General features: G+C 41.4%; 1 protein-coding gene across 3 annotated transcripts in view; it reads right to left on the bottom strand.

The window, feature by feature from the left end:
* LOC148353093 (amyloid-beta A4 protein-like) overlaps positions 1-16,143 on the bottom strand; it is a 30,444-nt gene that overhangs the window by 7,709 nt on the left and 6,592 nt on the right. For 2 of the 3 annotated variants that reach the window (XM_088353293.1, XM_088353292.1), the window contains exons 2-13: positions 14,408-14,575; positions 14,203-14,332; positions 14,011-14,123; positions 12,413-12,603; positions 11,439-11,653; positions 9,453-9,620; positions 5,502-5,635; positions 5,354-5,428; positions 2,414-2,572; positions 2,205-2,333; positions 1,809-1,908; positions 537-604 (exon numbers count right to left, since the gene is read on the bottom strand). In XM_088353293.1, coding sequence (XP_088209419.1) covers positions 537-604; positions 1,809-1,908; positions 2,205-2,333; positions 2,414-2,572; positions 5,354-5,428; positions 5,502-5,635; positions 9,453-9,620; positions 11,439-11,653; positions 12,413-12,603; positions 14,011-14,123; positions 14,203-14,332; positions 14,408-14,575 — 1,650 coding nt within the window. The remainder of the gene's footprint in view (positions 1-536; positions 605-1,808; positions 1,909-2,204; positions 2,334-2,413; positions 2,573-5,353; positions 5,429-5,501; positions 5,636-9,452; positions 9,621-11,438; positions 11,654-12,412; positions 12,604-14,010; positions 14,124-14,202; positions 14,333-14,407; positions 14,576-16,143) is intronic. The other variant, XM_088353294.1, reaches the window with a different exon arrangement.

The raw sequence follows: 16,143 nt of genomic DNA, 5'->3' as shown, positions 1-16,143 counted from the left end.
GACATTTTACAACCAGGCAACTTCTTATAACTCATGGATAGCTTCTCTGTGAGAAGAAAAAAAGATGATCTGCACGCTCTCGCACATTTTTACAACCTTTTTCAGGCTTTTGGATTTTCTCCCAAAGTGAGGACAGTTGAGGTGCCCGCTGACCTCTTCTGAAAATAGCTCACCAGTGCTGAGTCATTGCGATTTTCTAGTATTTTTTTTAGTTAAGTGAGTCTTTTTAACACTATTTTTAATAATGAACCTGGTAACATAGTAACAACATAGACTTTTCAGACCCCGTTGGGTGTATCGCTACGGTGCTTTAAAAAAAAAAAAAGTTTTATCTGTGTATTTTATTTTGTAATCAATACTTAAATAAACCACAACAGAATTCAGTTTTTCTCCCGCCCTTTGTGCATGTTAGAAACAGAAATAGAACCAGCTACAGAGACGCCGCCCTTTAAAGGTCGTAAAAATACAGTACCTAAAAAGAACTGCTCTTTTAAATGAGCACATTTATAGCACAATAGAAGAAAAACCTGACTCACCCTGTTGTCACTCTGCAGGGACGACACTTGCTGGGAGAGTTCCGACTGAACCCGTTGCATGAGGGCGGCTGGTGGAACAAAAGACGAAAAAAGTTAACGATTCTATGTGGTGACGATTGAAAAAAATGTATATAATTGACCAGTGCACAAATGGACACGTATTAACATATTCAGTGACATCGACTTCTATGGGTGTCAATAGGAGTGAATGAATTAATACGAATGTTGCCTGAATGAGTTACTTAAATTTGGAGCTGAAAGTAGAAACTGAATTTTTAGATTTTGACATTTTTGTCATAGTAGCTCTTCTGAGCGACATTTTTAGGGCAAAAGTGGTTCTTGAACAAAAATAAACCACATTAGAGGTAAGATTGGCTTAAAAAATTCAGCTCGTCAGTTTTATTTTTGAAGGGGAATTACGAAGCGGAACAAACTAATTACATCAAGGATTGTCAGGCAATGCAGGAATGCTTTTAGGCTGATTTTTTTTCATTTGTCAGCATTATCGTAATCATTTTAGACAGTTGGTTTTAGTGGACTTCCGTGTGTGTAACCAGACCATGTTTGCGCATTATCGTTTCACAAGTTTATGTTTTGCTTATTTGAGATGTTACTATCTCGGTACAAACTACAATATTTTTCTGTCAACCAGCTGGTATAAACTGACATCAGGGTTTTTACATTTTTGATGGCAAAATTCAAGGATTTTAAAAGCCAATTTTCCCATTTCACCAGTTCCACGAAGCAAAAATAGTGGCTCAGATGACCAGTTCATATCAACAGTAGTATACTTGTTATGTTTTTTTTTCTTCTTCACTTAATGCGTGGTCTATTGATTTGGACTGCCAAGAAATATAGCGACAATATAAAGCATCTACAAGCACTTTTCAAACTAAAATTTTACAATTGAACTATTTGTAATGATTTCAAGCACCAATACGAATTCCGTGACATGAATTCTGCCATTTTGCCTCAACAACGCGCGCACAGCTTGGTTATGCCACATTTGTTTACAAACACGCAAAATTGTTTATACAAAAATTGGCATTGTTTGATTAGTTTTCTTTATTTTCATAGTTTTCATAGAAAATTCATACATCGTAAGTTGCTATAAACTGATGTATCTAACCAAAAAATATTTGTAGTATTTGATAGCACTGTAAAACATTAGTTAAAGGAAATGAATAAAGCAAAAACATGAACAATGTTGGAGGGTGACAGAAAGAAACACAGGATATTATTTATACTTAAGTTGAAAAACAGCTGACTCACAAACTTGGCTGTGGATCTCATTGGCCACGTTAGGAACCTTGTAGAGCAAACCCAGCGACTGGTTCATCCTTTCGTCGATCACGAGCAGGTGGGTCAAAACCTAAAAGACGGAAACGGGTAAGCAAATTCCGACATTCATGGAGTTTGTCATTTGTCTAAATGTTATGTCCTTTTGAGGCTCATACTGAAGTAGTTCCTTCACTTGGGCAATAGTTCTAATAAATTTGATCAACAAATATAAAGTAATTTAAGCCGAATTTAGAATGATAAAATAGAAAATTGACACAAGGGGGCATAAGGCAGGGTCACCTAAATTAGGCTCCCTTTAGGTTTAGCTCCACTGAGCTCAATCCCCGTAAATCAGGCTACAACCAATTAGGTTGTAGTGTGGCATACCTGAGGCCGAATCTGCGCCGCTTTCTTCGGGTCGACTGTCCTGACATGCTCGTAATACTTGGCGGAGTGCTGGCGGTCCTTCTGCTCGGCTTTGACGTATTTCTTCAGCAGACTCAGCACCTGACGGGGCTGACGTTGGTTTTACGCCGTCAGAAGCGATTTAGATACTCGAACCTAATTCAAAACGTAGCCTAGCTCGTATCGTGTACCCGTGGGGGATCGGCCTGCAGAGCGCTGAGGTAGTTTTCCAGGGCTACGCGTCGCCGACTGTTGAGCAGGGCTTCAACGCGGGCCATGTGGGTTTCCACCAGCTGCTGCCTCTCTCCGGCGGCCTCCTGCTCCAGGGCCTCCACTTTCTCCTGGAAGTGCTGCAATAAAACAGGATCAAACTCAATTTACTGTATTTTCCGTACTGTAAGGTGCAGCCAAAAACCCCAAATTGGCCAGAAATTTGAACGTGCACCTTGTAATCCAGAGCGCTCTATATGGGGACAAAATTTCATATGCGTTACCGTATTTATGCAATTTTCGAGCAGTCGATAAATTTGATCTAACCACAATTCCTTAACTAGACCAAACTATACAGCAATGGTAAGAGTAATGATTTTTAATCGACGGACCAATAGGGGCGTGTATGGTTGATCACAATTGCATACCCTTGAATGCAATGGGAATCAGACGCAGATCGCGACGGGGAGAGCGCCAGACCGAATCAACTAGACCCTCAAAGGTACAGATGGCACATGAAAAGGCATGAGCTCCTAGCTCAGGGGTCGGGAACCTTTTTGACTCAAAGAGCCATGAAAGCAAAAAATATTAATTTTATTTTGGGAAAGAGCCACACCATATATTATGAGACAAATTTACTAAATTGCTAAACCGGCGCCCCAGACAAAAGCTTAGTCTTCAGCACATTTATTTTTGATGATTTGATAAAAATTATGAAAAGAGAATAATGCCGGAGCCCCTGTCCCAAATTCAACAAACAGACCACTTTAAACTTGTCTCTTTCTTGCAATTACTCAAGATCGGTTAAACTCCTTTTGACCCTTTTTTTCATACATATTGGTTTCAAAACCAGATGCAAGCATTTATTTTGTAAAAACGTCACAACATTCTGAGAATAGGGAGCCTTATGTGCTTACCTTTGGCGAGAGATGGGAGGGAATGCTTGTACTTTTTGCATAGCTCCACCCATCCCTCCCACTCACCCAATCAAATGACTAAGTTCTCTTCCGGTGTTTTGGCGTATTTACAGTTCTGTGGATTCATCATAAAGTATCTGAACACTGAACAGAGATTATATAGTGAACTTTTAAATAAAGGATTCTTTTGCGTTGTACAGCCAAAACGAGTTTTTTTCCCCCCTTTTTTTGTGTGACACCTTGACTGTAAATTGTAGTGAAAAACGTGCCCTATATATACTGCGAAGTGTTTCCTTTGCATTTAGCTTTGGTTTGGCTTTACGTGTACCTGAATAGCATAGACATTCCCGGTTTTAAACAAGATGGAGAAATTTTGCATGCAATCAAATTTGTCTCTGAGCCACAGGTACTCATAGAAAGAGCCATATATGGCTCGCGAGCCATAGGTTCCCGACCCCTGTCCTAGCTACTTATCACACTATTCTAAGCCACGGTACCGGATGAGTAGAGAATGTTGTTTCACACTTTCCTAGCTCAAACTAAGTGACAAACATTTTGAAAATGTGTGGCCATGCATTTATTTATATTTTTCAGGTAGAACGAATTACTTTCCACAAAAAAAGAAGAAGAAAACAAAGAGGGGAGGGGGCTGTTCCCCTAATCACGCCCGTACAGGTCTCACTGTGATTGCCCACATGCGCCTTCAGGTGCCCCAGCAATACGAGGGAGTTCCCAGGAGCAGCGCTTTTAAGAAAACCCTCTAAGGACTCCAGGAAAGGTGGGTGCTCTGAAGTGTAGACCCGGCTACCGGGCGCTTTACAGCGGACCCCACCTCCAGGCCTGGCCCCAGAAGTGTCCCTGGTAACCCACATCTAGATGGAGGAATTCGTGTTCCAAAGTTTCTATTTTTTGTGTGTACGTACATTTAAAGTTCCAGTAACTTTAATTTTTAGTGTAAAATAAATGCCTACGTGTCATGAGCAGTCTCTTGAGCTCAACCTCTGCCAACTGCTCCCTTATTAAAAATTGCAAATCGGCACCTTTTTTCTTACAGCAAGACAGACTATGTAGAATCCCGCGACAATATTATTATTCTACAATGACGTTTTCATCTACTACCAGTCACTGAGACGACCAAGATTAGAGCCCGTATGACAATTGTTATACAGCGTACAAAATTTGAAATGATTCAAAAACGTATAAAATACAGGGAACACGTATAAGTTGACAGATTTGCAATCTCTAGCACTCTTCCTTGCAAACTTTTCCCCGCCCCTTCCTCCGCAACACACAAAAACTTTCATTAAGGCAACTGTCTCCAGGGTAAGTGCTCATAATAAACTAGCATTTTGTTTTGTTAATATCATTATTATTTATCGGCAGAACGGCGGATAAGTGGTTAGCACGTCCGCAGCACAGTTCTAAGGTCATGAGATCGAACCTTCCTGTGTGGAGTTTGCATGTTCTCCCCGTGCTTGCGTTGGTTTCCTCCGGGTACTGTTTTCCTCTCACATTCTAGAAACATGCATTTCAGGTTTATTAGTCAGTCCAAATTGTCACTAGGTGTGAATGAGCGAGTGAGTTGCAAGTCTCTGTGTGCCCTGCGACTGGCTGGCAACCAGTTAAGGGTTACCCCTGCCCACTGCCTGAGGACAGCTGAGATGGGCTCAGCACCCCCACGACCCTACTGAGGATAAGCGGTGCAGATGGATGGATCTTATTTATCTTTGTATCATATTCTTTTATGTTTAACTACTATTTGAATGTGCTTCATTGCTATTTAGAGTTCACTCGTATTCTTTTAGGTCAAAAAGGTGCCATTTAGTTTTTTTTAATGTGTTCATATTGGTGAAATTCACAATTTACACTGCAATCCGCGCGACGAGCATGATCCCGGAACTTAATAGGAACCTATGAAGAGGTACCACTGTAAATATAACAAAATGGTGACGGGCACGGGTTGTCTGATTTATTCTATAAAATCCCTACACTGTGTGCATTTACCTGAATGACAGCTTTCTTGTCAGCACGAGGAAGATTCTTCGCCTTCCTCTCAGCTTCCTCCCATTCCTTCATCACCTAAGAATCAAGAGTCATCATTCGAGAACACACGTTGCACAAAAGGTGTCTCTCAACGTGTCACGTCACTCACTTGTGACAGTTTTTCCCTGTGCTCTGCCTCAAGGCTTTCTTTGGCCCTCTGGAAGTCGCCGTGTTCATTGTCGTCACCAGGGGACTCCATGTATTGATCCATAGCGTCTGGGGGGCTAGGTGCCATGGTTGGCACTAAAATGATGAGGAAGGACCATGGAAGCAAAGTTCAAAACTAGAATGTCAGGATCGATGGAAATGTTGAGATTAGCCATTACACTGATCCTCATGCTTCTAAAACACAAGCAACTCTAAAAGAAAAACACAAACACCATATTTCCTTAGTGGCCAAATGTTCCTATTTCCTAAAACGCGGAAGGCGAAAAAGTCTTGTTTTATCAATACAATTAGGATATCTTCAACTACATTAATCCAATCTATAGTTTTATTGAGAATTGTGACCATTATGTTTATTCCTTGTAAAGTTTCTGTGCTGTGACACCATGTGCCGCCGTGAAACAAAATGTAACCACTCTCTAATTTATTCTAAGACGTGTTGGAAGATATTGCCGGCTTGCGAAACCACCACAGAGCCATCAACATAATTAAACACTCTTCTCACCCCGTCCACCACCTCTTTGACCTGTATGTAGGCTTTACAGGTCCATTATAACAAGTACCAACAGGCTCAGAGATAGTTTCTTCCACAGGGGCATCATCACCCTTAATGAGCTTGTAAGACTGTGAAAATATAACTCTTGCAACTTATTTATTATGTTTTTGCTGCTAAATGGTAAAGCACTACTTTTAATTGCACTACTGTTACACATCAATTATGTTGTGGTCCGAGTTGTGTGCATGTAAAACAGCTTGATGAACCTACATCATGTATGCGAAAAACTTCTTCATTTTCAACTTTCTCCAAAAGCCGTCATGTCAACAAAACCACAAAAGGCGAAGAAAGATGCTTTCTATCGCCAACAAAATTGGAATTCTACACCCGCTAAACTTGCTCTGGAGTCACAAGTGGGTTTTTGGTGGTCCCTAGTGGCTCTTAGGCGCTTTTTCCGAAGTGTTTGGTAATGGGAAAATACCGTATTTTCCGCACTATAAGGCGCACCTAAAAGCCTTTATTTTTTTTCAAAAGCTGGCCTTATAATGCAGTGCGCCTTATTTATGGATCAATTTTAAAATTGCAAAGTTTACCAACTAACTTGCAGCCGCCGACTAGATTTTCCCCCGAGCGCCAAGTAGTCCGCGGTGTATGCAGGGATTTATTTACCTGCTTTTCATTGCCCAACCAATGTGTCACTCATCATTTGAATCGATCACTATTGGCTAAAGTTATTCGGAGGTCAAGGGGCGGATCCTTTTTATCATTTACAGGCTGGCATTGGCTTAAACGGCAAAACAAAGCCTGCAATTGGCCGAAAAAGATGTGTCAATCATCAGTTGAATCGATCACTATTGGCTAAAGTTATTCGGAGGTCAAGGGGCGGATCCTTTTTATCATTTACAGGCTGGCATTGGCTTAAACGGCGAAACAAAGCCTGCAATTGGCCGAAAAAGATGAATGTGTATAGCACGTGGCTGACGGCATAGAGAAAGCATTTTTTTCTATTCTGTATTTGTAAATATTTTATTCTCCTGGATTTACTACCCTCACGGATATAAGAGGACATTGGCTGCACATTATTATGAACACAACGACTTCGGTGAGCTACTCCGGGTTTTATATTGTCCCTGTATCTTGTTTCAGACTGAACTCGATGTTTCTGTGATAAGCGGTGCAGATAATGGATGGAATGGAGTGTCTATTTTTAAATTAAACTCAATTCCAAGTGTTTATTGCCATATGCACAGTAAAGTTGCGAGCGAAAAAGAAAATAGATACTAAGGAATGGTTGGCATTTCTTGAATCCCAAGACTTTAACCTTCCGAATGATGGAACGATGCATTTGAGTGACATCTTACGGACACCGCATCCGCACGTGTTCTCGACACGTATTTGCGTCTTTGCAAGCTTTGGGAATGTTAAGGGGGTAATAAGTTGGACTGAACTATCTGACTGTTTTGTCCACGTTCCCTTTGTAGCGCCTTATAATCCGGTGCGTCTTATGTATGTCAAAAATAGGACCAAAAACTATTTTTTCGGGGTGCGCCCTATAACCCGGTGCGCCTTATAGTGCGGAAAATACGGTATATGTTTTTTGTAGGACACCAAAGGACACATTTTTAACTGTTTCCAATGAAATTATATATATATATATATATATATATATATATATATATATATATATATATATATATATATATGATAGATAGTTAGATATATACAGTATGCGTAAAGAAAAATAATAATGCATCGTAACAAAAGTGCAACAAAAATTTGAGCAATCATTAGAAAGCAACAAAAAAGAACAACCCAAGATAGGTCGCAATATATGTTTGCAGTTGTATGCGCTCGTTTAAAGTGGTGATAGCCATGGGAAAGAAGCTGTCTCTGTCCTTGTTTTGAAAGTCCTGTAGCGCCTAACAGAGGGCATCAAGCCATAGAGGTGGTGGCCGGGCTAAGAAGAGTCTTTAATAATGTTGATGGCTCTGCTGCAGTATCATAAGCCGGCAATGTCCTGCAGACTGGGCAGAGAGCAGCCGATGATATTCTGAGCTTTGTGCTATACAATCATTTGTTAAAACAATACTTGAGCCTCTAAATTGAGTTTGTTCTTGAATACCCATTAAATAAAATAAATAAATAGAGGTTTCTACGGCAGTAACTCAGGAGGTAGAGTGCTCATCTGTGGATCAAGGGATCCCAGTTCGAATCCCGGCTCGTCCGTGTTACACGTCGAAGTGTCCTTGGGTAAGACACCGAACCCCTATTACCCCCAATAAGCAGGTTAGCGCCTTACATGGCTGCAAGGCCGCTATTGGGAAATGTGGAGCACATTGTAAAGCGCTTTGGGAAGTCATTGACTTGAAAAGCGCTATATAAATGCAGATCATTTCATTTCATTTCATTTACTTAGCAGGTTTCGCTGGACATTTTTGGAACGCAAACCTTGCGAAAAACGAGGATGGAACTATACATCTGTATACGATGACTGATATCTTACGCACATAGTCGATTAATGTAGGCCACAAGTCAAGAAAATACGGCATCAGGTTAGACACAAAGTTGTACAAACACCGGCGTACATGAACACATGTTATCATGAAATGGCGGAACTGGGGTGTCCCAGTGTAAGATAAGACGAAAAGTGCCCTCGCCACGATAAAGACAGAAGCTCTTTTACTCGCATCAAAACAAATGCAGTTTAGACATGACAACATCTTTAGTCAAGGCATTTCTGTAGCAAAACATGCTAACACGTGCTGCTTTTTAGCGGCCACTCGTTCACATGCAGGGGTTAAGTATAAATTAGTGTGACTGAGCGCTTTAGAACACGATTCAACAAATGGGATGAGGCCCGCCTGACCAGCAGGTGATTATCAGATTAGCACCACAAAGAGAGCAACTGTACTCTACTTTATATCTCTCCTGCAGTTTCGAACTATGACAACAAGATTGTAATCGTTCCGTTGCCTGATTTTATCAGACTTGAATTTAGGCCGAGGAGGTACCAGCCTATCTAGGAATAAGTGACTTTCAATATCACTTATCGGTATTGATGTAAATGTATTTATAATTAGAAACCAGGAATTTAAAGGAATACACAGTTTCACTTGATTTCATAAAATATAAGCTAACATATTATCTGGGGATTTAAAGTACTTTAGAAATAATTTTGGGGTCAGGAATGAATCCACTAATGGCATCAACATTTTGTATCGCTTTGGTCGCTATTCAAGAGCTTTAAATGTCACGCAACTCCACATTTCGAATGCAGGAAAAGTTTAATATTGAAAGGAAAATGTGAGTACAGTATTAAAAGTGAGAGGAAAAGAGCAGTCAGGCGCGTCGACGGCCGGCAGTGTTGTTTTACGGCCGCCTTTCCCTCCAGGGACTTACGGGAGCTGCTGCAGACAGCGAGGCAGTATTCCTCAGTATCAAAGTTATTCCTGTTACCCCCGCAGCCCCCAAACAGGAAGGGGGCGCAGCGGGCCTTTGAGGGTATGAAGTACCAGCGTTCCAGCATGTCGTGACATGGGCCCGAGTCGGCGCGCGCCCAACAAGCGGCTGAACCGCGTACAAAAATACATAAACAAGGCATTGGGAAAAATAATAATGTAAATTAACCAAAATACAGTGTTATCTCTTCAAAAGAGCACCTCTCAACATGAGAATTTCGAACAGAAATCTTGCTCATCAGTCAAAGAGAAAATTCAGGTCACGAGCAATCCCAGAGGCTACCACTAGAGAGCGCTCAAGATCGCTCACCACCGGCTTTAGCTGGTCCCAGTTTGCACATTCAAACAACTACAGGCAAAAACTTTTTTTTTTATTGTGCTCTAAGAATGTTTTGTGTATGTTAATTTAAAGTTACAGTAACTATAATTAAGTGTGCAGTAAGTGCTTACCTATCGTCATCAGTCTCTAGTCAACCTCCAATTGCCGCCCTTATTAATGATTGCAAATCTTCCTTATTAAGCGATAATTAACAACAAGACATCTATTTACTCACAGCAACATAGACTATGTAGAATATTGCGACAAAATTAGCCATCTACACTGATGTGATCATCTGCGACCAGTGACTGAGACGATCCTGATTTAGGCTAAATGGACAAAAGGATATCTAAAAAAAAAAAAGACCCAACGTTTTTTTTTAATTTCCATACAAACTGTTATACAGCGTACAAGCTTTGTAACAATCAAAAAACATATAAAATAAATGGAAAACTTCTAAGGTGACAGGTAGGAGATTTCCGTCAGTCCCCCTGAACAACCCCGCCCTCCTCACTACTCTGCACCACACACACACACTTCTTTTTCGCCGACTGTATCCATGGAAAGTCCTCATAATACACTTGCATTTAATTTCATTAATATCATCTTACTTATCTTATTACTGTTATTTTTTCATGTTTTATTACTATTTGAATGTGATTTTAGTGGTCAGGAAGATGTGGTTTTAAAGCAATGGTTCCCAAACTTTTGCAGGCTAGTGCCCGCTTGGCTCCCCTATGTATTACTTTTTCGTATGGCATGAAGGTCGCAAATGCTGCTTTGATGGAGGTTTGTTTACCTCTCCACTTGTAGATGTACCTTCTCCGTCTTTTACTTCCAATACTTTTTGACATGCTGTGATAATTTTTAAGGTGCTGGTCCAAATTAACAGTGTTTCCTCTGGACCTTGCGACTATGTGAAAGTAAATTCTGCAACGGGCGTTTTCTTCTGTTCCACGTCCGCTTCGTCAAAACCAAAATAGGTCCATACAAGTGATGTACAGTCCTTCTTCATTGCAAGCTTCGTTTCCTTCTCGTTTGTTAATTCTGGGACTATGTTTACGGAGTCCGCCATGACACTCAGTTGAGCTCACACGATGAGTGTGGCATACTGTGGTGCTTGCAAACTTTGAATCGCGTTTATTGGCTTGTGCTATTATTAAAACTTGCCTCTGATTGGTCGGTGCTTTTAAAACTCGAACAATAACAAGTGTGGTTGGCCAAAACTCCATCACTTACTACAAAACCTTGAAAAAAAAAACACAGTGCTTTGCGGTTTAACAACCGCACTACGTTCAAACTTCTGACTTTGGACTGCCGCCCCCCTACCGCCTTCTTCTTCCTCACCGTCCCCCCAGGTCTTTCCACCCCCCCAGTGGGGCGGTATTGCCCACTTTGGGAACCACTGTTTTAAAGTTATCTAGGGAGTTTAACATGGATGCTTTTGGGAGCACGGGAATGGTAACGTTACAATTATGTCATATTAAAAAAGTGTGCTCGTTACGTTAGCAATTCGAGCATGATCCTGGATCGAATTAAGCTCGCATGAAGAAGTACCACTGTAAACCAAAATGCGATTTAAAAATAAAGCAATTGTTCATTTGTTACCTCGCACAACCTCCTCTATAGATTCGGTGGTGGTGGTGGTTGTCATGGCAAGGCGCTCATCGCTATCCTGCTCAAGGGCCATTTCCTCGTCCTCCTCCTCTAGCTGCTCTTCTTCGACAAATTCTCCATCCTCGTTTTGGTCAAAAGTGTCAACCTCTTCATCATCCTCCTCCTCCTCAGCGGCAGCTGGCTCGGAGTCCGTCTGCTGCGCCATGCTGGGGAGGAACAGCAATTAAAGACGTTTATCGAATTTACCAATGACAGGTACAAAACTAACATTCAGAAAACCAAACCTTATTGCAGTTTTTTACACTTAAGTATTGTCTAACATTGAAAACTGTCAATTCATAATTGTAGGAGATTTTTGGTTATATCCTCCTCATTCTTTTAATCATCACAATAATATTTCAATCTGGTTACTCGTTTGGTGGTAATTAATCTACCGTATGATGTCTCAATGTTTTCATTCATCTTGCCTTGAGTCTGATCAAACCACCAGCAGGATTCCGTTTGAACCGGGGGTCGGCAACCTGTGGCTCAAGAGCCGCATGAGGCTCTTTAGCGCTGAAGGGTGGCTCACTGCTATTCCATGTGTATAAATTGAAAAAATGAGGGAGGGAAATTTATTTTTGTTCTAATTTGTTTTCTGAAAGACAAACGTGACCCAAACACTTTTAACGTTTTAAAATGCTGTAAAAATGCCTAGAGCAAATATCACATTTCAACTAGGGGTGTAACTATCAGACGTGAGGGTAGATCAGCTGGTACCAATAGACAGGTGGGAAGTGATGGCTTTGACTGCCGCTCTTTCCCTGGTATCAGATTCATTCCAGCGTTGATTTTACCCGTCTTGTAAACAGATGTTAAACGATACACGGAAGAAAAAGAGAAGGGAACTTGTCAGGAACCAGCCAGGCATCGCTGACAGCATCTCCCGATTTATTTTTTGAATCCACGCCGGACAAAATAAATACCTGTTTTCGTTGTTGTCAGGCTCAGCTCCACCCCACCAGACGTCCGATTCTTCACCGTCCGTCACAGCACTATCCGTTTCCTCCTCGGTTTCAATCGGGCAACACACAAACTCCACCCCTCGGTAGAGGTCGATGCCGCACGGCATCAGTAGCCCATAGTCATGGAGGCTGCTGCCCCGATCCCCGCAGGACTGAAACAAAATAGAAGCTCTGTCAGCATGGGCTGTCATTAGTGATCGGAAATGCAATTTAAGTTCTGGTATTTCCCCACAGATCACACAAAAAGCGAGAAATTGTTTGAATAATTTTACTAAATATTATTTTAATAATTGCACGTACACTACACGTTCAAGGACAACCACAAAGCTAACTGTTAGGTATGATAATTAACAAAAAACCTATACAGTACAGTAATCCCTCGCTATCAAACGGTACACCTTTCACGGTCTCGCCACTTCCCGTATTCTTATCAGGCATTACATTCTGAATTTTGAGTGGCTAAACCAAGCATGTCAAACATACGGCACGTGAACTAGATCAAGCCCTTTTAATGAAATCATAATTGGGCCCGTCAAAAATTTCTGATCATGTCAAAAAAAGAAGCTACAGACACTGCCCCACTTACGAACGAGATAAGTTCCGGACGATCGATCGTGAGTTGAATTTGTTCGTAAGTTGCTTCAGTGCTATATTTTGTATGTTTAAAGTTTATTTAAGTATGTTTAAGGCTTGTATAAGTAAGCTGTATTGTTTTGTACTAAAAAAATAAACATTTCATAATAAGGCCAATAAGGTCTTCCTCCGTGGTAAAAAGTGGCCGAAAAAAAGCGTTCCACCCATTTTCTCAAACGCATCAATTTATCTTATTCCACTTTTGTTTCAAAAGCAACGGCTCCCCTCTTCTTTATACAACCATATTGAATGGATGCATGAGATATTAAAAAATAAAAATGTCAAAGTGCAGTATAGAATGTTTACACACTAACTAGGAAGAGGAAGCGAGTTTTTTTTTTTTTACTTCCGGGTGGATGCTGGGTGACCACTCACAGCGCCACACGCCGGTAGCGGCAGAAAGAAGCACTACAGTAATGTCCTGTACTCGGAAAAGGTGCACATAATACAAAATCTAACTTACAGCAATGTCCGGATATTTTCAACATCCCAAAAAAAACAATTCGTATCTACCGTTTTACGTAAGTCGAATGGTCATAAGTAAGGAAGCGTCTGTAGTCCAAGTCATTTTTAAGTTCTGATTTTTTTTAAAAGAAATGCAAACCAAATGCTCTCACCGAGTGCTTGAAGGCAGGTGTAAAACTGCATTCACTCAATTGTTGAAATAAATCAGTTGACAAATTAAATTTGTGAATGATATGTTATGTTTAGAAAGGATCTCTTGTCATCCGTGATTATAATATGTAGGCTAGGCTACTAAAGTAGACTAATTATAAAGCATAATACTGAAAAACAAAGCCAAAATTTGGAGTTGAAGCTATTTGACTGATCCGGCTTGCCTCCGAACAGAAAGTCGGCATCTGGCCCCAAAGCAAAACTGAGTTTGACATCCATGAAATAGAGCATAATATTGAACAGTGACAAACCTCTTTGGCCACAGTGTGCCAGTGCAAATGACTCTCACACTCGTCCATAAACTCCTTGTGCAAAAACTTGCACTTGTCAGGAACCAGCAAGGCATCGCTGACAAATTCCCCAACTGCAAACACGCATTTGTTTTGTTTACCAGTCCACTAAACACACTAAGTTGCATACATCTGCAGAAAAAAGGGGCGTACCCAAGCAGCGATGCGGCACCACGATGTGATTGTGACTTCGGCACTGCTTGCGACCTTTTTTGCACCAGTTTTGAATTCTAACGGGTTGGTTGGCCTCCACGACGTTGGTGATCTGAAGTTCTGGGTACACCTGGAAGATAAAAAGCAAACAATTTGCTACCTTGGCATCTGCCTAAAGTATTTTCATTGGACCAGAATTTACAACCTCTTGGCAGTAATTGAGAATTCCCTCCTTGGTGCTGATGCAGGTCCTGGAGCCTGAAGGGTCAGGCTCCCAGGTGCCACTCTCCATGTTGATGTGCATGTTAAGCTTGCCGCAGAACATGGCCACCTGCGGCTCAGTCAGCAAGGTCACTGAGTCATCAGAAGGGACCTGGATGAACAAAGTGAAACAATATGAGCTATCAGATAGAAATCATATACTATCAACCAGGGCCGTTGCTAGCCATTTGGGTGCCCTAAGCACAAATGTGTTATGGTACCCTGCCCCGCCACAAAAAAAAAAAATCTCAGTGCAATGTGTTTATTTACATACACTGTCAACAAACACAAGAATTAAATAAGTAATTTTATTTTGTTTCTTTTGTATTAATAAGGCTAGGACGTTTCAATTTGTTGTCTTGGTGAAATATAGGGGGCGGCAGTCCGGAGTCAGAAGTTTAAACGTAGTGTGGTTGTCAAACCGCAAAGCATTGTGGTTTTTTCAAGGTTTTGTAGTGATTGATGGAGTTTGGGCAGACCACAGATGTTACTGTTCGAGTTTTAAAAGCGCAGACTAATCAGAGGAAATTTTTAATAATAGCACAATTCAATAAACCCAATTCAAAGTTTGCAAGAACCACACTATGCCACACCCACCGTGTGAGCTCATTGAGTGTCATGGCGGACTCCGTAAACATAGTCCCAGAGTCAACAAACGAGAAGGAAACTAAGCTTGCACCGAAGAATGGCGGTACATCACTTGTTCAGAACTATTTTGGTTTTGACGAATAGGACGCGGAACAGAAAAATCGCCCCTTGCAGAATTTACTTTCACGTAGGTGCTAGGTCCAGAGGAAACATAAGTTATTTGTACCAGCACCTTAAAAGTTGTCACATATTAGTACACAGCATGTCAAAAAGGATTACAAGTAAAAGACATAGAAGGTGCATCTACAAGTGGACTGAGAGGTAAACAAACATCCATCTGAGCAGCATTTGTGACCTTCACGCCATACGAAAAAAGTTCACAAAGGCACAAAGAAATAACCAATGCTGTAACCAGCTAAAAATATCTAATAGTGTCCAACCCCAAAACTGCATTATCGATTAGAGGTAACCTCATCTCATCTCATCTCATTAGCCATACCGCTTATCCTCATTAGGGTCGCGGGGGGGCTGGAGCCCATCCCAGCCATCTTCGGGCAGTGGGCAGGGGACACCCTGAACTGGTTGCCAGCCAATCGCAGGGCACACGGGGACAGACAACTCATTCGCTCATTCACACCTAGGGACAATTTGGACCGGCCAATTCACCTGAAATGCATGTTTTTGGAATGTGGGAGGAAACCGGAGTGCCCGGAGGAAACCCACGCAAGCACGGGGAGAACATACAAACTCCGCACAGAAAGTCTGGAGCTGGATTTGAACCCACGACAGGTTCCCATGACATGAACTGTGCCGCACAAGCGCTAACCACTGCGCCGCCGTGCTGTTTCGATTAGAGGTAACACTTTATATAAATACCCTTGGGAGCCAAGGGGGCACCAGCCTGCAAAAGTTTGGGAACCATTGCTATAAATCAATGTTTCTCAACTGGTGGTTCGGAACCAGAAAGTGGGTCACAGACCCGTTTTCAGTGGGTTTCCTTGGCAATTTTTTTTTTTTGCCCATAATAGTGTTTCCCAAGAAAGTTGGTGATATCACGTAGGAAAAGAGGAAAACAGTGACAACAACGTCTAA

Source organism: Urocampus carinirostris, chromosome 14 (genome assembly GCF_059441175.1).
Source record: "Urocampus carinirostris isolate Australia breed hairy pipefish chromosome 14, RoL_Ucar_1.0, whole genome shotgun sequence".
NCBI classification, from domain to species: Eukaryota; Metazoa; Chordata; class Actinopteri; order Syngnathiformes; family Syngnathidae; genus Urocampus; species Urocampus carinirostris.
The sequence above is the reverse complement of the archived record's forward strand: the minus strand, read 5'-3'. Positions and strand labels throughout refer to the sequence as shown.